The 21,230-nt window shown below is 38.2% G+C and overlaps 2 protein-coding genes across 4 annotated transcripts; one reads left to right on the forward strand and one right to left on the reverse strand.

Moving 5' to 3' along the window:
• Nucleotides 1-176: 176 nt before the first annotated feature.
• Nucleotides 177-10,165, reverse strand: RAD1 (RAD1 checkpoint DNA exonuclease). 2 transcript variants are annotated; one of them, XM_025388323.1, is made up of 6 exons: nucleotides 9,906-10,165; nucleotides 9,186-9,454; nucleotides 7,945-8,053; nucleotides 6,029-6,287; nucleotides 3,648-3,746; nucleotides 177-3,336 (listed from the first exon to the last, which is right to left on the reverse strand). In XM_025388323.1, the coding sequence occupies exons 2-6, from the start codon at nucleotides 9,381-9,383 to the stop codon at nucleotides 3,159-3,161; spliced, it is 843 nt and encodes a 280-aa protein (XP_025244108.1). In that variant the 5' UTR covers nucleotides 9,384-9,454; nucleotides 9,906-10,165; the 3' UTR covers nucleotides 177-3,158. The 2 variants fall into 2 exon arrangements, with proteins under 2 accessions (XP_025244108.1, XP_025244109.1); XM_025388324.1 differs by having other exon boundaries at nucleotides 9,186-9,463; nucleotides 9,906-9,962.
• Nucleotides 9,864-19,878, forward strand: BRIX1 (BRX1, biogenesis of ribosomes). Of its 2 annotated transcripts, XM_025388321.1 has the most exons (10): nucleotides 9,864-10,387; nucleotides 12,786-12,897; nucleotides 14,028-14,071; nucleotides 16,416-16,486; nucleotides 16,742-16,791; nucleotides 16,898-16,971; nucleotides 17,190-17,240; nucleotides 17,317-17,418; nucleotides 19,034-19,162; nucleotides 19,418-19,878. In XM_025388321.1, the coding sequence occupies exons 1-10, from the start codon at nucleotides 10,229-10,231 to the stop codon at nucleotides 19,685-19,687; spliced, it is 1,062 nt and encodes a 353-aa protein (XP_025244106.1). In that variant the 5' UTR covers nucleotides 9,864-10,228; the 3' UTR covers nucleotides 19,688-19,878. The 2 variants fall into 2 exon arrangements, with proteins under 2 accessions (XP_025244106.1, XP_025244107.1); XM_025388322.1 differs by lacking the exons at nucleotides 12,786-12,897; nucleotides 14,028-14,071 and having other exon boundaries at nucleotides 10,217-10,387; nucleotides 19,418-19,874.
• Nucleotides 19,879-21,230: the final 1,352 nt, after the last annotated feature.

Below are 21,230 nucleotides of genomic sequence, written 5' to 3' on the forward strand. Positions count from 1 at the left end.
TTCTGATTAGAATACTAGCTGTCCACTCCTGAGAGAGAAATCCTGTTAGAGCTAATGACTCCTCCTGGGGTGCTTGTAACCTGATACTAGTATAAAACAGCGCTGCCTATTCCAAAGAGAGAATGAAAGCAAATTACAAACATAATTGGGAAAAGAAAAAATACTCCACACTCCAATTTCTCAGGACCCAATAGATTTTATTTCAGGTGGGGATAAGGGACAAGCAGTGTGAAGACAGGGAAGGAGAGAAGGAAGTCTCTATGTTCTGAATGATTCCCTACCCCACTGTTGAGAGTGCCACATTCTGCCCTTTTACAATTTTAATTAATTTTTACTGGGACTTTGATAATACCACAGAAACCCTGTGGCTTCCTGTTAAAATGATTGTGTTACAAGCCTTATTTTTATTAGAAAAGTGAAATTTAACAAATATTTTTATTTGTATTATTTTGAAGCATTTCACCAATTCTAGGTGGAAGCACTACATCATTGAATGGGAAATCAACAAATGAAAAATGAAAAAAAAGATTACTTATCCATTCACAGTAAGCACAATTTTACTAGAAAGAGAGATAAACTTCAAAAAGACAGAACTAAAAGTCACATATAAGACTGTGTTCTTCTATATGCTACACATCAATTTGTAGTGGCACCAAAGTGTCGCCTGCTCTGCCTGAGGGAGCACTCCCCCTAGTGGTTTTGCATAGGAAATAAAGTTAAACTTTTATTAAAGTAAAAATGCCTGGGTCAAATAGAACACACGTAAGGAGGAAATTCTTTATAAAGTAAGTACCTTGATGTTAGAGTGACTTAGAAACAATTCTTAGTCTCTGAATTCTAAATAGCTGAAGACATGCAGCTAAAACAATAATTTTTATTTTAATTTTTCATTGTTTTTGAGACGGAGTCTTGCTCTGTCACCCAGGCTGGAGTGCAAGGGTGCAATCTCGGCTCACTGCAACCCCCGCCTCCCAGGTTCAAGTGATTCTCTTGCCTCAGCCTCTCGAGTAGCTGGAATTACAGACACCCACCACCACACCCGGCTAATTTTTGTATTTTTAGTAGAGACGGGGGTTTCACCATGTTGGCTAGGCTGATCTCGAGCTCCTGACCTCAGATGACCCACCCGCCACGGCTTCCCAAAGTGCTGGGATTACAGGTGTGAGCCACCACGCCCGGCCTAAAATAATAGTTTTAAATGTGCAAAAATATCCATCCTTACTGAGCTGATTTATATTGGTTTCAAATTCTTTTTAGATTCAACTTTTAAAAAATACATTAGGCCAGGCGTGGTGGCTCACACCTGCAATCCCAGCCTTTTGGGAGGCCAAGGCGGGTGGATTGCTTGAGCTCAGGAGTTCAAGATTACCCTAGGCAACATAGTGAAACCCCGTCTCTACAAAAATACAAAAATTAGCAGGGCATGGTGGCATGCACCTATAGTCCTAACTATTTGGGAGGCTGAGATGGGAGGATTGCTTGAGCCTAGGTAGTGAACTGTGATCCTACAACTGTACTCCAGCCTGGGCAACAGAGCAAGATCTTGTCTCCAAAAATAAAAATAAAAAACCTTAGATCAAAATAAATTTAGAGCTAAATCATCAGAATTAAACAGTGACTAATAAGATGCTAACAGAAAATCTGAAATTGGAGATTCTTTCATATAACAAAGTTCCTAAATGCCTATTATATATTAGGCATGCTGAGATTGAGAGACTTATTAGTTATCAGGTACTGACCCTGGCCACCTCCCAAAATTGTCCATATGCCTGGGAAGCAGTGCCTGCCACTGTGCTGGAGTGGCCTCCTTGCAGCACACTTTGCTGTAATACTCTCCAAACCAATTTTCTCTAACACTATGTGACCTATATTGAGGTAGGGCATTCCAATATATCTTCCAATTTTGGTGAATATCACTGAATGGTTCTCAACAATTAATACTTTGGTACACTTTTATTTGGGGGAGGTGGTGGTCACAATGACTAGCATCAGTGGGTAAGGGCCAGAAAGGCTAAATGAATCCTGCAAAGGGATGACAGTTTTTTATCCTAAAGAACCATCTCACTCAAAAGGCCAATAGTGCCGTCCACGAACGGACACTGAGCTGTTGTCACCTGGTACGGTAACAAAGACAGAAGCTTCACTGTACTCATGTAATTTTTTCTACTAGAGAGTAAGTCAGATAATTTTAGTATTGTATTTTATTAAATATATTTATATGCCACAAAAATTATTTTAGTGACAACTACCAGGAAAGTACAAAATCACTTAATAACTGGTTTTCTACATCTTGATTTGTCAAGAAACTCATAGGCAAATGGAAAGTAATAAGTACTGACTGCCGTTACTTACTACAGTGAACAGTTTTGAGAACAAGAAGAAAACCTGTAACACTGAAAATTGCTTTATATCCCGTTCACAGATCTCTTTAAAAGGTCTACTTTAAAAATAAATCACATAAAGAATTGTTCAGACTTGTTTAGTGATGCCTTAACTTCAGAACATTTGCAAGGAAATTACATGTAAAAGCAATTATCTCAATACAATTAAATCCTATTAAAGAAAAAAAGTTTCCTATTAAAGAAAAAAGTTTCCTTTAAACCAGTGGTTCCCAAAATTTAGCATGCATCAGAATCTCCTGAGGGAAGCTTGTTAAAATACAGAATGCTGGCCTCCTCCCCAGAGTTTGCTACAAGTTTGCAGGCCGTTCTGATGTTGGTGTGGGCACAACACTTTGAGAACCACCACTTTATGATCTAGTCTCTAGAATTCAAACTAATAAGCAATGCTTATATGCCTTTGCTTTTTCTAATAGTAAATAAATAAAAGAACATTTCAGGTAGCTGCATCAAACTTTAAGCCTTTAGACTCTTGAAATGTTACATTGGCTCACATAACTGTGAGTTCAAAAGACAGAACTAAAGGACAGCCCTTAATAATCTATGACTATATGAAAACATTTATTTACATGCCCTCTACAAAATGTATTTAGAAAACACAGTAACTATTAGGTACACGACCTTGCTCCTATCTTCCCCATAGTGCTTCTTCTCTATAGAAAATCCAATATGAAATTATAAAGAGTACTGTACTCAGAATAAGAACTTCATCTGTCATAAATGTACACATAAATATCAGTGAATTGTCATACTCAAGACTCAAGATTCAGGAACTTCTTCATCAGGGCAGCAGTAATATTCCACAAAACATATTTGTCCATCTTCATTTCTAATCATATACTGTAATGAAAGGAAGCCTCTGTTATCTGTCCGAATAGATACCTTACAAGATAGGACTAATGCCTTTGTAGAGGGTTTCAGTAAAGAAATCTTGTATCTGTAGAAAACAAAATAAAAAGATGTTATATCAACACAGTGAACACTGCTCAGAACTCCCAAGGACAAAAAGTAACAAAACTAAGAATAAAATCAGGTACTTATCCAATTTGCTAATATTTTCTCTTGATGTTTTTAAAATTCATCCACTGTTAGAACCCTACATCCCCTAGTAAGTCCAGCACTCTACTGTTTATTTTTATAAAATGCTGTGCATTTTAATTAACAGATTGAAAGTGTTTTTATTTAACAGAAATCTGGTATTTAACCTCCTCTTTATCACCAATGGGAACCCCTATATTAAGAACTGACCTGTTGACTTGGGTCTGATTACAATGAAATGCTTCCATCAAATCAGAATCTTTGGGATAGTCAAGGTGGGAACTTCCTGCATTTCCAAAAGTAGATAACCTATAGAAAATGATTCATTTATTCATTGGTCCAAAAATAAACTACATTAGGATCCAAATAAAGGAAACACTTCCTTAAGAAATTCATACTAGTGGAGGAAACAGACATGTACACAAATGCTTACAACACACGATAACAAGTACCATAATAAAGCTCCCACTAGAGTTCCGAGAGTTCAGGGCAACTAATCAACGGCTTTGAAGAAAATCAATTGTAAAAGGAAAAGGGTAGTGGACACTTTAATTTCATTACCCTAATCCTACTCTGAAAATGACTTTTCCTCATCCTTAAGTCAGAAATATATAATGGGAGAGAGAATTGAGGACTGATGGAAGACCTTGATCTAAGTCAACTGTAACCCTTAGGTCTGTTCCTAATCCTACACCGAGGAATTACAGCTTTTCTGTATCTTAGACTGCTCTCAAGGCTATTTCATGGTTTTCCTCACTTGGTAACACCAAAAGTTATTTGTAGACAATTTGTAAGTGTTAATATGCTGATTTAATCTGCAAGAACTTCTGAAGCATTTGCTGCAGGGTTAGCACATTGCTAACTATTATATGAGCATGGTGATAAGATCCAGGTTGGTTTTCTCTAAGCTCCATTTCTGCCCCCCATCTTCCAGGTGTTGGTTTTCCTGGGATCCATCTTTTCTTTCTTCTAATATAATCTCTCTCTCTGACCCGTCTCATCCATGCCCAGCCATGATGATGGTTCCCAAATATAAATTTCCAGTCTAAATGGATCTCCTGAGCACCATAACTATGCATCCAGCTACTCCCTAGTGTCACAGGTACTTAAAATTTAACATATCCAGGAAAAAATTTCAACTCCTACCTCCCCTACCATCAAATTGAACATATCCAGGAAAAAATTTCAACTCCTACCTCCCTACCACCAAATTGTTTCCCATCCTGGAGATGAAAGATATCATGGTCCATCTAGTTACCCAGGCTGAGAGAGATCACTGAGGAGATCCTCTGAAATATTGTTTAAGTACCTGAAATTTTTCACTTCATTCCACTGCTAAAGTAGGGTGTCCAATTTCCATTTTGGTTAACACTTTTATCGGACCCTGAGCCAAATTCTTAACTCCCCAAAGTCATGAGAAGGGCCTGTGATTCTTTTTCTTTTTTTGAGACAGAGTCTCACTCTGTCACCCAGGCTGGAGTGCAGTGGTGAAATCTCAGCTCACTGCAACATCTGCCTCCTGGGTTCAAGTGACTCTCCCACCTCAGCCTCCCGAGTAGCTGGGATTATAGGCACGCGCCACCACGCCCAACTAATTTTTCTACTTTTAGTAGAGACAGGGTTTCACCATGTTGGCCAGGCTGGTCTTGAACTCCTGACCTCAAATGATCCGCCCACTTCAGCCTCCCAAAGTGCTGGGATTACAGGTGTGAGCCACTGCACTTTTACAGCCAGGCCTGTAATTCTTCTAAAGTAGTTACAAAAAGAATACCTTATTCCTTTTATTCCATATGTCTTTAGTGCCTTTATTTAACATTCTGAAATATTTCAAAAAGAGAGTATTTAGATCCTGAAATATTCTGAAAAGAGAATATTTAGATCCTCTCTCTAAATTGCTAGAATCTCTAAACTGAGTCTAACCCTGAACAGACACTTGTGTTAAAGTATCAGGAGCAGCTTTTTTGATATGGTATTCCTGCTGAAAACTGCCCTATCTTGGGAAGCCAGCTTTGAGCAATCATCTCTAAATCCTTATATAAGCGTTTCCCAGGTATCTCTGTGTGCTATATTGGTACTTAATGGTTTGCTGTTTCACGTATGTTGGTTTCACCTTGGTTTTAAGCTGTTCTTCCCATAATGCTTAATAAGATGAATAAGCACATGGTAGGTGATCAACAGATACTTGGTGACTGAATGAACCATGTGTAGAAAACATTTTCTTCTGCAACCTGAACTTGAAAAAGATACCATAATACAAACACCCTTTCAAACACTTAAACCCAATTTTCCTCATGATGTAACCTGATCTATGACAGTAAGTAGTAGTACAATGAAAATACCACTCATTTATAAATTAGGGGACTGGGTTTCTCATCTAGATGCCACTACCACCTAAATATGACATAGTGAGTGAATCTTCCTGGGTCTTAAGTTTCTTGAACCATAAAATTATGAGGTAACAGTACAAGCTGTCTAAAGTTGTGAAAACTCTAAAAATGTGGATAATAAAAATTTTGCACCCTAAGCAAATGTCTAAGTGGGAAGATGGGAGTACAGACCACATTACCTATAACTGCACTGCTCTCAAGTACCTGAAATAAGGCTTGTCAGGAGACATGGTAATTTGTAGGACTTCACTCGTCATATCCAATTCAGAAAATGCTTCACGGAGCCCCTCTGACTGCAGAATAATTTTATTAATAACATTGGTGCTGCAGAAATCAAAATCCAAGGTCTCCTCAGGTTCCTGCGTATTGATTTTGCAGACTGTTACCACTCCTCCTTCTTCCAGAAACAGCATCAAAGGGTAACCATAACCTTGGTAACACATCCGAAGTGCAGTTAAAGTCCCTGCAATGAAAAGAAGTCATACTTGGCGTTAGCTTTATAGCTCTGGGTTCAGCTTCTCCTCGAAATGATACATCAAATTTCTCAAGAATAATTTATTCCGTCCAATTTCTCACATACATGTATTTCCTCATAAAAAGGGATTACATCTTCCCTGATGACAGTTGTGTGTAGACAATTCCAAAAATACAAGAAAACTGGGAACCAGAATAAAATGTAACATAATTCTTTGGAATCATTTTCAGGTTGTCATAAACACCTCAGAAGTAGCTTGTTGATTTTACATCCATAAAATTTCAGAATAGAGAATCTATATGGATCAACACAGCAAGTAACTAAATTGCTGCAGAACAGGGTATGCTATTCCTTGAAGGTTCAATGTGTGTAACAGTGGATTGCTATCATCTGTACTGTAACGTCAGTGTACTCACTATGAGAAGGATCCTTCTAACTTTTCCAACTGGGAGATATTTATATTTCCTCACATTTTAAAATCAAACTGAGAGAAAAAGAGGGTTGTTAATGGTGGTATAAATTTTAACACTGCAAGCCACTAGCGGCAAGGAGGACTATGACAGGATATTCAAAGTCCTTCTCCTTGCTGGACTGAGAGCCACAGTGAGGAATGGAACATGACAGATGCTTTTACGAAAAACCAGCTGGAGAACACTGTCATTAGAAAATGTATAATTCAACAGTGGAACTGTCTGTGGAAAGTTAAAATACACTTTTCTGGAGAACTATATTGAATTTTTCCTAGCTAATCTCTAGGTTGCTTTCCTATGAAATAAAATTCTGGGGATTCCTTACAGTTTTATACCTACAGCAATTGAATTTCACCATTCTTAAAAATAATTCCCTTAACAAATAAAAAAATATACATTTTAAAGAAAATCATTTGGCAGCCAGGCACGGTGGCTCGTGCCTGTAATCCCAGCACTTCAGGAGTCTGAGGCGGGCAGATCACCTGAGGTCTGGAGTTTTAGACCAGCCTGGCTAACATGGTGAAATCTCATCTCTACTAAAAATACAAAAAAGTAGCCGGGCATGGTGGCACGTGCCTGTAATCCCAGCTACTTGGGAGGCTGAGGCAGGAGAAGCGCTTGAACCTGGGAGGCAGAGGTTGCAGTGAGCCGAGATTCTGCCATTGTACTCCAGCTTGGGCAACAAGAGAGAAACTCCGTCTCAAAAACACCAAAAAATCATTTATCAAAATAGACATAACTTATAAAATATGGCTTAAAAGAAACAAATTTTGAACACAGTAAACTAGGAGTCAGGAGAACTGGCTTTCGTTTTTCTCTGCCACTAACTAGCTGAGTAATTCTGGACAAGTTAGGGAAGAGAAGCAATTAAAACATTTCACAATGTTAAAGATATTAAAGACATGTCCAAAGTATTCTTTTGGCCAGTTCAAATTTAAAATCCCTCAAAGCCTTGTAAATTAAAAAAAGATGAATGTAAATACTTTTACAAATATGAAAGAACTATAAACATACTTGCAATTAACATTGTGAAATGTTAGAACCCATGACTGTGGCCACCGAAAAATGAATTGGCATTAGCTTTCTGAACAAATGTTTATATTCCAAATAACTTCCTGTATTTTTCTGACCACTGTATATAACACTTTTATGTCTTTATACTGATAATAGTTTACCTGGCATAGGACTTGATCCAAAAATAGACAAACAGTCTAAAAGGACAGTTAAATTAATTCGAAAAGTAACAGACTCTTCCTGAACTTTAAATTCCTGAAATATTCCAGCCTACGGAAAAAGTAAAAATGAAAATTGTTATGTAAAAGAATGAAAATATACAATGTCCTAGATTTCACTTTATATGTTTAAAAAATACAATACTGTGCTAATCCCATGAGAATAATTTCTGATTAGCAATCAAAACATCTTAGAGACATCCTTTGAAGCATCCTTATATCCATTCCTGGATCTAAAACTATCCCTCTGGGACTCTCCCTTATCTCGTTTTTGTGCGTATCACTACTGCTAAGGTCACTTGGAAAACAGACGGATGACTTGATAATGCATGAGCAATATTAGTTACAACTTTTATTATTATTTTTTATTGATTCGGGGGTCTCACTATGGTTACTCAGGCTGGTCTTTAATGCCTGAGTTCAAGCGATCTTCGCGCCTCAGCCTCAGTCTCCTGAGCAGCTGGAAATACAGGTGTGAGCCACTATACCATGTCGCCGCACAAGGACAAGAACCATGTCTTATTTACCTCTCTATCCCTGAGGTCATGCTGTGCACTTACGTGTTAAAAAAAATGCTTAGTTGAATTTGCAATCCTATCTGAACCATACAAATATTACTTTGGAAGAACAAAAATTCTATTACAACCAGTAAAGGGAAAAAATACTCTTTAGTAACAGCAAGGTGGTAGTATCGCAGTGGTAAAAAGAGCAGATATTCTGGAAACAAATGTTCAGGGTTCTTATCCCAATTCAGCCACTTACCAGCTGTGGGACTGTTGGCAAATCACTTAAAATTGTGCCTCGTTTCCACATATATAAAACGGGAATAACAACAGAACCTGCCTTATAGGATTATTGTTAAAATTAAATAAGTTAAACACTAAGAAGACTGTAGCCTAGCCGACAGTCTAGTTTAATAAACTTTAGTCATTACTAACCATTATCTCTGTAAAACAAGATGGGAAAAGAATTTGTTACCGGGAGAGAAAAAAAAAAATTCAAGTAATGACGTTTGTTCTCTAACTTAAGACTATTAAGTTATTTATCTATTATTTATTATGACTATTGACTATTAAGTTATTATGCGTATTAAGTTATTTATTATGTCTACTAAAACCTTCGGATATCATTAAATTGCATTTAGAATATCTATGGCACAGGCTTAAAGGCGCCTACTTCCGTACCTGAATAAAAGCATTTGCTTGCACACACTTTGCATTTTCCACTGTTACTTTGATACCATTTTTAGTTGCGAAACACGTGGCATGCTCTCGGAAATGAATAGCTTTCAAAATAGTGGAGAGATTCCTAACGTTGTCAAGGCTGGCCACAAGGCTGTACTGATCATCCTCATCTTGGATCTGCTGGGTCAGAAGGGGCATAGTCCACTGCGCATTCGGCCCGGAGGGAAATGCTCCTGGGGCCAACACCTGCTCGGCGAATCGCGAAACACCTGAAGGGACTGGACAATAAAACTCACATCAGTGCAGGCGAGGTCTGGCGAGCTCCACCTGCGCTGAGAGGTGGACGGGGGCTGGGCGGCTGAACTCAGCTGACCAGGCCGAATCCCACCTATGTCACTTAATTGTCTTTGTAATTTTGCGGGAAAATTAAGTTACGATTTCCTCGTCTCTGTAAGAGGACAATAACGTGAAAAGTTGTGAAGAATGAAGACACGCAACTGACACGGTATCTCCGCTTGGGGCCAGCTTCTCCCGGCCAAACAAACAGGAGCTATGAATCCGACCGCGGCACCAGCCTCGCTTCCAACAGAACAGGCGATGGGGGGAGCGCCCAGAGTGTCCAGAAGATCCCCCAAGAGTCCCAGACAAGCCCATTCACCAGCCCGCCCGCGGGACAGCATCGCTTATTAGTCTCGGGGTCCCCGAGTGCGGACACCCTACCTTTGCGGTGGGGTCTGGACGCCCGAGAGACCTTCCCAGGAAAGTCCCTGAGGAGCAGCTAGACAGCTCTGAGAAATCGCGTAGGAAGTGGAGCCGGTCCCGCCACTCTTCAGACCTGCCCTCCACTTCCGCCACCGTCACCACAGAGCTGAAGGAGGCCTAGAGAGCCGCGCGTGCAGCGCCACTGAGACCGGAAGGAGACACCGCAGACCTGGAGGACAACCGCGTAGCTGAGCGCTTAGAGCCACCGAACCATAGAGATCGGAAAGAGGAGCGAGAGGCAACGCCTGAAAACAGGCCAAGAGCGCAGGTAGTAAGGCAAGATGGCGGCAACCAAGAGGAAACGGCGTGGAGACTTGGCAGTGCAGGCGAAGAAGCCAAAACGAAACGAAAAAGATGCCGCGCCGCCAACTAAGCGGCACACCACCGCAGAGGAGGTGGAGGAAGAAGAGAGGGACCGGATCCCAGGCCCCGTTTGCAAGGTAGAAGGGGATGCCCCCGGGCTACACCGGCGGCGGCGGCTCTGTGCGCCTTTTCTTGGGTTACTTACTTGACTACAGCTCTGCTAATTTCAGAGTAGCCAGAGTGTTAACGGTAGGTCGATTTTAGCAATTCTCCCAGCCAGACTGGGCACCGAGTTTTCAGCTAATCCTTGTGCACGTGTCCGCCCTCCTGGAGGCGGCGGGTTTTAAAATCTTCACCCGGCCCACGGGAAAGCGACTTACAGGGTGCTCAGATCTAGCGTTTTGTCTTCGTAGTTGTTGAGTTGTTTTGTTTTGTTTTGTTTTTTTAATATTTTTGAAAAGTTTTCCTTGGCTATTTCTTGCTGTTGAGTATTTCTTCCAGTGATTGGTATGCCCATATACTGCCATAGTCAGCCACTCTCAGTCAGGGATCCTACAGTTTGTTAGGTGAGCCTTTAAAAAGTTGTTGCCCTTAGGACTGTGACTCTGATTTATTAACCAGTTTTCAACTCAAGGGATAATGAAAAATAGGCTAGGTACTATGAGCTTTACTTGTATTCAACAGACATTGAATGTGCCATGCATTTTACCAAGTTAGGCATCCTTTGGGTTTGAGATTGCAAAGGTGACTAGCATGTGACCCCTTCCTCCTGAAATGTTGGAGTTTAGGAGGAAACTTAAGAATTCAAATAAGTTGATGGTTTTTATTCAAAAGAAGTGCACGTTAGTTGGAATTAGCTAGATTTCATTCAACTGAGAACTCATCTTAAGCTAGACAGAATACTGTGAAGGCAAGGATTATCTTTGACATTAATTTCTGCGTCCTCCGCACTTAGCAGAGTAGTCTAGCACGCAGTAGGTGTTAAGTCAATGACCCCGTGTGGTGTGATGGCAAGCTCTAGGAAAGGAGTGTGAGCTCTGAGGAATAAAAGATAAGTGTAAATTCTAGCCCCGCTCTTTTCTGACCTGCAGATTGGGGCCGGGGAGGGGGGGGAGAGAATATTTACTTTTTATGAAAAATAAGCTGGGCTTGTACACTTCCAATAAATGTTAGTGTTCTCACTCTTCCCTTAAGGAGCTAGATAGTATCCATAATCTGAGCCATACTTTGATACATTCTATGGAAATGCAAGAGATAGAGATTACGTTTACCCTAGTATAATAAGATAAAGAATCATGAAGGATTTAGTCTTTAAGCTGCATATCAGAAGAAGTGTAGAATTTTGACATTCAAAAGAGTTTGAAGTAGGGAAATGCTGAAAAATGTAAAAAATAGAGCCAGATTGGATTGCATTAGGCTTCATTTGGGGCAATAATGATGTAAAAATGAAAATGTATTTTACAATTCAGTGTCGAAGCTATGTCGTTTGAACTTTGTTTAGAAAACTCTGGGAAGTAAGGATGTGACTGAAGTATTACTTTAAAAATGGCCGGGCGCGGTGGCTCACGCCTGTAATCCCAGCACTTTGGGAGGCCAAGGAGGGTGGATCACTAGGTCAGGAGTTCAAGACCAGCCTGGCCAAGATGGTGAAACCCTGTCTCTACTAAAACTACAAAAAAAAAAAATCAGCCAGGTGCAGTGGTGGGCACCCATAACCCCAGCTACTCAGGAGGCTGAGGCAGGAGAGTCGTTTGAACCCGGGAGGTGGAGATTGCGCCACTGCCCTCCAGCCTGGGTGACAGAGTGAGACTCCATCTCAAAAAAAAAAAAAAAGTAAACTTGAAAGAGCTAGTCAACCATATCCGTTGGAGGTGTTCTTCATGTCTGAGAAAGTTAGCCATTTAGGAGTTTTGCAGTTAATATAAGACTCTAAGTGCAGTGTGAATAAGAAAGGATTAAGAATTGTGAGAAATTATTATGAGACCTCTGCATGGAGAGCACAGAAATAAAAGAGGGCTAAGAAAGAACTTTCAGGGTTGGGAGGAGGAATTGGAGAGATTGAAGATGAAAAACAAGAAACCAAGGAGGGCATTTCTGGGTGGCAGATGTGGTCAGTGAATGTTGGTGAGAGATGAAATTAAAGGAGTCAGGATGGTTTGACTTGCTACCTGGAAGCTCTTAAAAAACAAACAGGGCCAGGTGCAGTGGTTCTCACCTATAATCCCAGCACTTTGGGAGGCCAAGCCGCTTGAGCCCAGGTGTTGGAGACCAGCCTGGGCAACATAGGGAGACTCCTGTCTCTACAAAAAAAAAAAAAAAAATACTAACTGGGCATGGTGGCACATGTCTGTAGTATCCAGCTACTGCAGATGCTGAGGTGGGAGGATCACTTGAGCCCAGGAACTTGAAACTGCAGTGAGCTGTGAGCATGCATCACTGCACTTCAGTCTGGACAACAGTGTGAGACCCTGTCACAAAACAAGGTCAGTTCAGTATGAGATTTTAAAATCTTTTTAACATTTTCTTTTTCTTTAGGGCAAGTGGAAAAATAAGGAACGGATTCTCATCTTTTCTTCCAGAGGAATAAATTTCAGGACAAGACATTTAATGCAGGACTTGAGAATGTTGATGCCTCATTCTAAAGCAGGTGCCTTTGTATCATATACTTTAGAAATTTCTGTCTATAAACTTAGCTATTTTTATGTTTTCACTTATTTTATATATTCTTCATTTGTTCAGTGTTTTCACGAAAAAAACACAATACCTTTTATCTTTTCAAGTGCCACAATTTTTCTAGTTAACATTTTGTAAGAAATTCTTTAGACTTCATTAGGTAGTTTCTTTACTTTTTAAAACAGATGTCCTAATATTATTGAAACATTTCTTGAAAGTCCAGGAATGCCTTCACTGTAATGTTTCTAAAGGTCCTGAGATAGGTGGGATGGTTTGTCCTAAGTGCTAAGGACTGCCATGTGTTGCTTTTTGGGCTTTTTTTTTTTTTCTTTTTAACTGTTTTTGTTGAAAAATGTACCTGGGATAGAATTTGAAGCACCTTTTAAGTTGGAGTCGAAAACAGTAAAGTAAATTAGCCAGGTGTGGGACCACTTGCCTGCAGTCCCAGCTACACAGGAGTCTCAAGCAGGAGGATGGCTTGAGCCCAGGAGGTCAAGGCTGCCATGAGCCATGATTGTGCCACTACACTTCAGCCTGGGCAAGGAGCAAGACCCTGTCTCAAAAAAAAAAAAAAAAAAAATCGTTTAGAACAGTGGAGTGGCAACGCATCATGTTTGTGCTTATGTTGAGAGGTGTTTTGGGGTTTTTTTTTTTTTTTTATTTTAAAAATTTTAACTTTTTTTTAGGTTCAAGGAGTATATGTGCAGATTTGTTACACAGGCATGAAGTCAGTTTTCTTTGACATCTGTGATTAACAAGTGAAAGATATCTTCATTGAAACTGGTTTCCTTTAACATAGTCTTTGGTTTGTGAGAATTTTCCCATTTTTGAAAAGGATTCCTAAAATACCTAAATACTGAGAAACACTGCTTACACTATAATTTCTAATTCTTACAGACTCTATTTTATTTTCTTTACATTTACAAAGAGTCAAGATTTTTTAAGCGATTGTTTTCAGGTCTTGTTTTGAAAATTAATAATAAAATCTCCTTTAAACTGAAGAGTGTAAAAACACTTATTTTTTAGATAGCATATGTGGTTTGATTGAAATAACTTTGAAATCACCTTTAATTTACTTGCTTTGTCTTTTTTTTCTTTTTCTAGATACTAAAATGGATCGTAAGGATAAGCTATTTGTGATTAACGAGGTAATTTTAGAAAGTAATTGCAATAAAATATTTTAAAGACATTAACAGTGGCTCATTTCAAAAATAAGTCATTCAGTGACTTTAAAAATTGTTTTGTAAAAACTATTCAGACACGTTTTATTAACTCTTCAATAACTGCTCTTCCAGATTTTTCTCCTACAGTTTAATGCTTCAGTCATGTCTGTTTGTTTTGTCTGAACAAGCATATTGAAATCTCAGGAGAAGGATTATGTCTCATTTTTTAACCCCGTAGTGTCTAGTATTATGCTAAATCCGTAGTAGGTACTCAAAAAATGATCAGTCAGCATATATAAAGTAAAATAAGAAGTCCATTAAACATATCTATATATGTAGAAACCCCACATGATAAAAAGTGTTTTGCCAGTATTAAAGTGATTTGTGTGGAACTGCTCTTAAGGTATTAACTAGGAATAGGTTACATTTTCAAAGTATACTACACTTATGTATATTTTTTTAACCTCTGGAAGCACAGAACATGAATTTACATTTTAAAGCAAAATTTTCAAAACTTAGAAGAATTAGGATCATTTTTTTACTATTAGCCTTCTTGAGAGCACAAATTTTTGAACCTCTGCTATAATACCACATCATTCTATGTGTTGCAGAAACTGTGTTTAACAGAGCAATGTCCCTGTCATTATGGAACTTACATTCTAATGGAGACAGGCCATAAACAAGGTTTATAATTTCAAGTAAAGATAGGAGAAATGAAGCAGGTTATAGGTTTTCAGCAGCTGAGACTAGACCGGTAAAACCTGTTCAAAGGGATGATGTTTAACTTAATATTTGAGCAGAGATTTAATGAAGGAGAAATATGGTAAAAGACCATCTAGGAAGAGAAAATGGCAACTACAAAGGCCCAGAAGTGGCACAAGCTTCCCATTTTTGTGTTTATTCTAAGACCCATAAGAAACAAAAGCATTGGACCTAAGTTTTTTTTTTTTTTTAAGTTGTCAGGGTTTGTTTATTTGTTTAACTGGTTTTGGAGACAAAGTCTCACTCTTACCCAGGCTGGAGTGAAGTGGCATGATCTCAACTCACTGCAGCCTCTGCTTCCTGGGTTTAAGCAATTCTCCTGTGTCAGCCTCCCAAGTAGCTGGGACTACAGGCACACGCCACTATGCCCAGCTAATTTTTTTGTATTTTTAGTGGAGATGGGGCTTTGCCGGGTTGCTCAGGCAATTCACCCACCTCGGCCTCCCAAAGCCACCTGCCTTGGCCTCCCAAAGTGCTGGGGTTACAGGCATGAACCTCATCCACCCATAAGTTGTTAGGTTTAAAGTCTTAAATAGTTTGGAGTTTATGAGTACTATATTAATTAGGGTTTATGAATACTACAGTAATACAAGACTTCACTCTTGTAATGTTTTTATATCTTCTCAAGTGTGACTTTTGTAAGCCTTGAAGACATTGAAGTTTAATTTGAAATAGGTTTTATATTCTTAGGCTTTTTACCCAATCCCTTAATGACTTTATAGAACCAAATCACCAGAAATGATAGTATAAATGAAGAACAACTTAAGTTTTGTAATCTTAATATCAAAAAGCTAAAAAGTTAAAAACCAAAATAATCATTAAAAAGGATGTTTTTAGTTCTGTAAGGACTGGATTTTCATAAGATTGGCTAAGAAGATTGATTATGAAGGATCAACATAAGATTAGTTGTGGTATTCCTTATCTATTTTTAGTCTTTGTGGTTTATACATGGGACTATGGGCAGAAGAGGTTCCTGGCCAGGCGTTGTGGCTCACGCCTGTAATCCCAGCACTTTGGGAGGCCAAGGCAGGCAGATCACCCGAGGTCAGGAGTTCAAGACCAGCCTGACCAACATGGAGAAACCCCATCTCTACTAAAAATACAAAATTAGCAGGGCGTGATGGCGCATGCCTGTAATCCCAGCTACTCTGGAGGCTGAAGCAGGAGAATCATTTGAACCTGAGAGGTGGAGGTTGCGGTAAGCCAAGATCGTGCCATTGCACTCCAGCCTGGGCAACAAGAGCGAAACTCCATCTCAAAAAAAAAAAAAAAAAAAGGAGGGGGGAGGTTTCCAGTAATCAGAAGTGAGACCATTTTAGATGCTAGGCCCAAAAATATGATAGATAATTTCATCCAAGATACGGGCAGAGCATCTAGTTTACCTTGTGTAGAATACCTAGAAGGAACTTAAAGGTTCCTTCTGTGAATAAATAAATGTTTTGGTCTTTGTAGCCTATTAGCCTGGTTAGGTGTTTTTGAGATAATCTAAATGATATTAATCACATATAATTACTTTAGTTCTCACTTATATTATCTACTTCATTTTCCTATACTTTGCTTCCTTTAGGTTTGTGAAATGAAGAACTGTAATAAATGCATCTATTTTGAAGCTAAGAAAAAACAAGATCTCTATATGTGGTAAGAGAATGTATTAAGATATTGGTTAAACTCCTTTATTTAAGTGGATTTGTTCTTTGTACCTTTTATGTTATAGACTCCTAGTCTTTCACGTTAAGAGGTTGAGAATGAATAAAACTTTTTTGATTTCACAAAACTTGATACCTTTAAAGAAAATTAAATATATGAATATAAGCATATTATTTATGGTGAATAGGTGGTAAGCATTGACTACATTCGCTGATCAGTTGAAAAAGCTTCCTCTATATCTTTCAGGCTTTCAAATTCACCTCATGGACCGTCTGCTAAATTCCTTGTTCAAAATAGTAAGTTGACTCAATAAAATTTTTTAGATGAGGAAATTAAAAATAATCTTTTGAAATAGTTGTGTAAAAGTTGTAACTATTTTTGTTTTCATTGCAATTTTTCTAGTTCATACCCTTGCTGAACTAAAGATGACTGGAAACTGTTTGAAAGGTTCTCGGCCCCTTTTGTCTTTTGACCCTGTAAGTTTCTCATTCAGTGTATGAGGTCTAATTTTCTTATCTGGCGTGGTTTTTAGTAGATATAGTTGTGTAATTCAATTTAGTTTCACCCTCACCTTGATTTTATGGATTATCAATTCTTTCAGGCACACTTATAATGAGGTTATAGAAACAAATGAGCAAACAGTTTTAAACAAGGCAATCTACTGTTAAATAATATGCTTCCTTTATTTTTATAGGCTTTTGATGAATTACCACATTATGCTTTGTTAAAAGAACTCTTAATTCAGGTAAATATCTTTTAGCTATCCAAAATATACATGATATGTCTTGGAATAAGGAACTAACATACACTTTTTAAACTAGATCTTTAGTACACCACGGTATCATCCCAAAAGCCAACCATTCGTGGACCATGTGTTTACTTTCACCATTTTGGATAATAGGATATGGTTTCGGAACTTTCAGGTAAGCTTTACTTGATTTTTTAAATTATACCTTCTTTTTAACGGAATTAAATTTATTTATTTATTTATTTATTTTTTGAGACAGAGTCTCGCTCTTGTTGCCCAGGCTGGAGTGCAGTGGCACAATCTCGGCTCACTGCAACCCCCACCTCCCGGGTTCAAGCTTCTCTTGCCTCAGCTTCCTGAGTAACTGGGATTACAGGCACCCGTAATCACGCCTGGCTAATTTTTTTAGTTTTAGTAGAGATGGGGTTTTACCATGTTGACCAGGCTGGTCTCAAACTCCTAACCTCAGGTGATCCTCCCACCTTGGCCTCCCAAAGTCTGGGATTCCAGGCGTGAGCCACTGCGCCCGGCCTAATTTTTTTTTTATTAGAGATAGAGTGTCGCAGTGTTGCCTAGGTTGATCTTGAACCTCCTGGCCTCAAATGATCATCCCTCCTCAGCATCTTGAGTAGGTGGGATTACAGGTGTGAGCCACTGTACATGATCAATTTTTAATTAAACTTTTAGATAAGGATATACAGGGTCTGCATACACAAAAAATGCAAACAATCCTTTTGTTTTAAATAGCTCCCTTTTCCCTAAAGAGATTGCTGCAAGTAACTATGTACTGTCTTATACTTTAAGTGATCTCTACCTACTTCTATTCATGACTGTTAGTTGATACACAGTATGGATTTCCTAATAAGCCATTATATATTTCACTTTATAGAAAAGGAGTAGCTTGAAAATCCATGAGATACTTGGGTTCCTAATTTGTGGAAAGTGCTGTAAAGGATACAGTAAAATATAAGTTTTTCTCTAAAAGCTTTAAAACCACCTCAAGGGTTAAGACCTAGCAAAATGTAATTGCTATAGAAGGCATTCAGTGGCAACTGTTAGATGATGAGTCATACAGTGACTCATTCAGGAGAAAAGAAGAGGTGATTCTAGAAATCTTGAAGCAGGAGTTTGGCAGGATAAGTGCAGAAAGATGAAGAGGTGGAAGAGAACAAGAACAAAATTTTAGACAGCACATGACATAAACTGAGCTCTTTTCTGCATATTTTATATTGGATACCTGGCATGTGAGTTGAACACATCCTCCTAACCTCTGAGGGCAGACATGCCTGAACTAATAGATAACATAAGTATTTGTTGTTCAGAAGTCACCTTTTAATTCCATAATCAGTAGCTATGAAATAAATTTGGCTACATATCCTTTTAATCTATCTTGAATTAGATTTATAAACAATTTAGGGATTGGTTTACATTTCAAGAGTTCCCCCATAATATGCTTTAATACATTTTGTTAATAGTGGTTACTATTTTAAAATCCTATTTAACCACAGTTTTTCAAGGATATATGCATTGTGAGAAGCAAGATGTAAACCAAAATCGAATTACTCAATTTGAAAAGTACACACTGAAAAAACATTTTTCCATGATGACTTCCTATACGTACTAATAGATTTCAGAAAATACTGATGATTTGGCATTTACCAAGTTTCACCCCCACCTTGATTTTATGGATTATCAATTATTTCAGGCACATTTATAATGAGGTTATAGTCAGTATACCTTTTTGGAATAATGTAACCAAACCAAAACGAAATGTTTCCTTTTTATTAAAGATCATAGAAGAAGATGCTGCTCTTGTAGAAATAGGACCTCGTTTTGTCTTAAATCTCATAAAGATTTTCCAGGGAAGTTTTGGAGGACCAACTTTATATGAAAATCCTCACTACCAGTCACCAAACATGGTAAGCTGTTGTTTTGTTCAGTAGTCTTCAATGTACCGGAACCCTTTGGCCAAAATGATTCTGTGAAGTAATTGCTGTTTTATTACCTGTGAAACTGAATTTGGTTTTTGCTGCATAGAGACTTGGAAATTACTCCTTTTTTTCATGACACTGGCTGAAGGGATATAAGGTTCATAACTGAAAGTTTTTGCCTTATATAAAATGTTTATTTTTATTTCAAAAGCGTCTAACCTTTTTTTTTTTTTTTAATTTTAGCATCGGCGTGTCATAAGATCCATCACAGCTGCAAAATACAGAGAGAAACAGCAAGTGAAAGATGTGCAAAAACTGAGAAAGAAAGAGCCGAAGACTCTTCTTCCACATGATCCCACTGCAGATGTTTTTGTAACGCCAGCTGAGGAGAAACCAATAGAAATACAGTGGGTAAAACCAGAGCCAAAAGTTGATTTGAAAGCAAGAAAGAAACGGATTTACAAAAGGCAAAGAAAAATGAAACAGAGGATGGACAGTGGGAAAAAAAAATAAGTCAATGGAAACCTGATTTGTTTTTCAGTTACTTTATATTTATTTTGTATTCAGTGTGTAAATACTTTTATTATCTGATACTATCTTATGTCTAATTAGTGTAGCATTTAGAAGAAAGAAAAATTAAGATCTTAAAATCAGTGATTATCTTTTTCTAAATAAAATATCACCAGAATTCATAAGTTAATTTCTGATTTCTTTTTGAAGTTTGTATTGCTAAAAATGTAGCACACTTAATGTAGCCTGTTCTCTTGGGTTGGACTTTTTGGTTTAGCAAAGCTGAAATTCAGACATTTATTAGGTCCTATTATTTGTAAAAGCATTCAACACTTCAAGAGCATCGATTGTGGATGGTAAAGTAGGAGTAGACTGGTAGAAAGGAAAGCATCTCACTGAAGTTTACTTTACTCTGAGTCACCACTAATGAAGCCATTGAAGAACCAATCTCTGATCTGTCACTTCAGAAAAGAGGACATTATGTTTAGATTTTGAGAATCAAATGCGTTAATGGCTGTGTCGAAAGCACTTTGTGAATTTTTTATTTTATTATATTTTATTTCTGAGGTGGAGTTTTGCTTTTGTTGCCCAGGCTAGAGTGCAATGGCGCGATCTTGGCTCACCGCGACCTCCACCTCGGTGGTTCAAGCGATTCTCCTGCCTCAGCCTCGCAAGTAGCTGGGATTACAGGCATGTGCCACCACACCTGGCTAATTTGTTATTTTTAGTAGAGTTGGGGTTTCTCCATGTTGGTCAGGCTGGTCTCGAACTCCTGACCTCAGGTGATCTGCCCGCTTCAGCCTCCAAAGTGCTGGGATTACAGGCATGAGCCACTGAGCCCGGTCAAATTACATATTTATTTTAGAAGCAGTGTGTGTAGATTACTTATTTAGAAAACTAATAGTAAAAGAAGAAAAAAATAGGACAGTTGTTAGAGGGGATACCAGAACATTTGAATTTTTTCTCACATGAAAGAGAAACTGCTTATTGTGTAAGGGGGCACTGGGCTTAATATGGGTAAATTAGTAACAGGGAAAGAAAAGATTCTGAGTACCAGTGACCATGGAGGTAGGTGGCTGCTGACATAGACAGATAGAAATACAATAATATATAACATATATCTAATGAAATTACACATGCTGTTTCATCACCTGCTTTTTTGACTGCACACTGTTTTTCTATGTGTTTGTTCTACGTGTTGACTTGCTAACTGCATAGTATTCTGTGTGCCATAGCTATGTAATCAGTATTTACAGTTTTTCCTCTTTTTTTTTCTTGCTGGTATCAATGCTTGTAGTGAATCTATATATGTTACATATGTCTTTTTACACAACACTTTTGGTTTCCTAGAAGTGCAACTTAGGTTAAAGATTATGAACTCTAAGCTTTTTGCTTGCTCCCTCCACCACCATAACCTCACTAGAGGTTAGAGGGTTCATTTCCTTGTCCCCTTACCAGTTTCACTATGCATGAAAGAATCTGTCAATTTAATAGGTTAAAAAAAAAAAAGCACTTTTTTTTTATTAGTTACTGGTTTATCCTTTTT

This window comes from Theropithecus gelada, chromosome 6 (assembly GCF_003255815.1).
Source record: "Theropithecus gelada isolate Dixy chromosome 6, Tgel_1.0, whole genome shotgun sequence".
Classification (NCBI taxonomy): domain Eukaryota; kingdom Metazoa; phylum Chordata; class Mammalia; order Primates; family Cercopithecidae; genus Theropithecus; species Theropithecus gelada.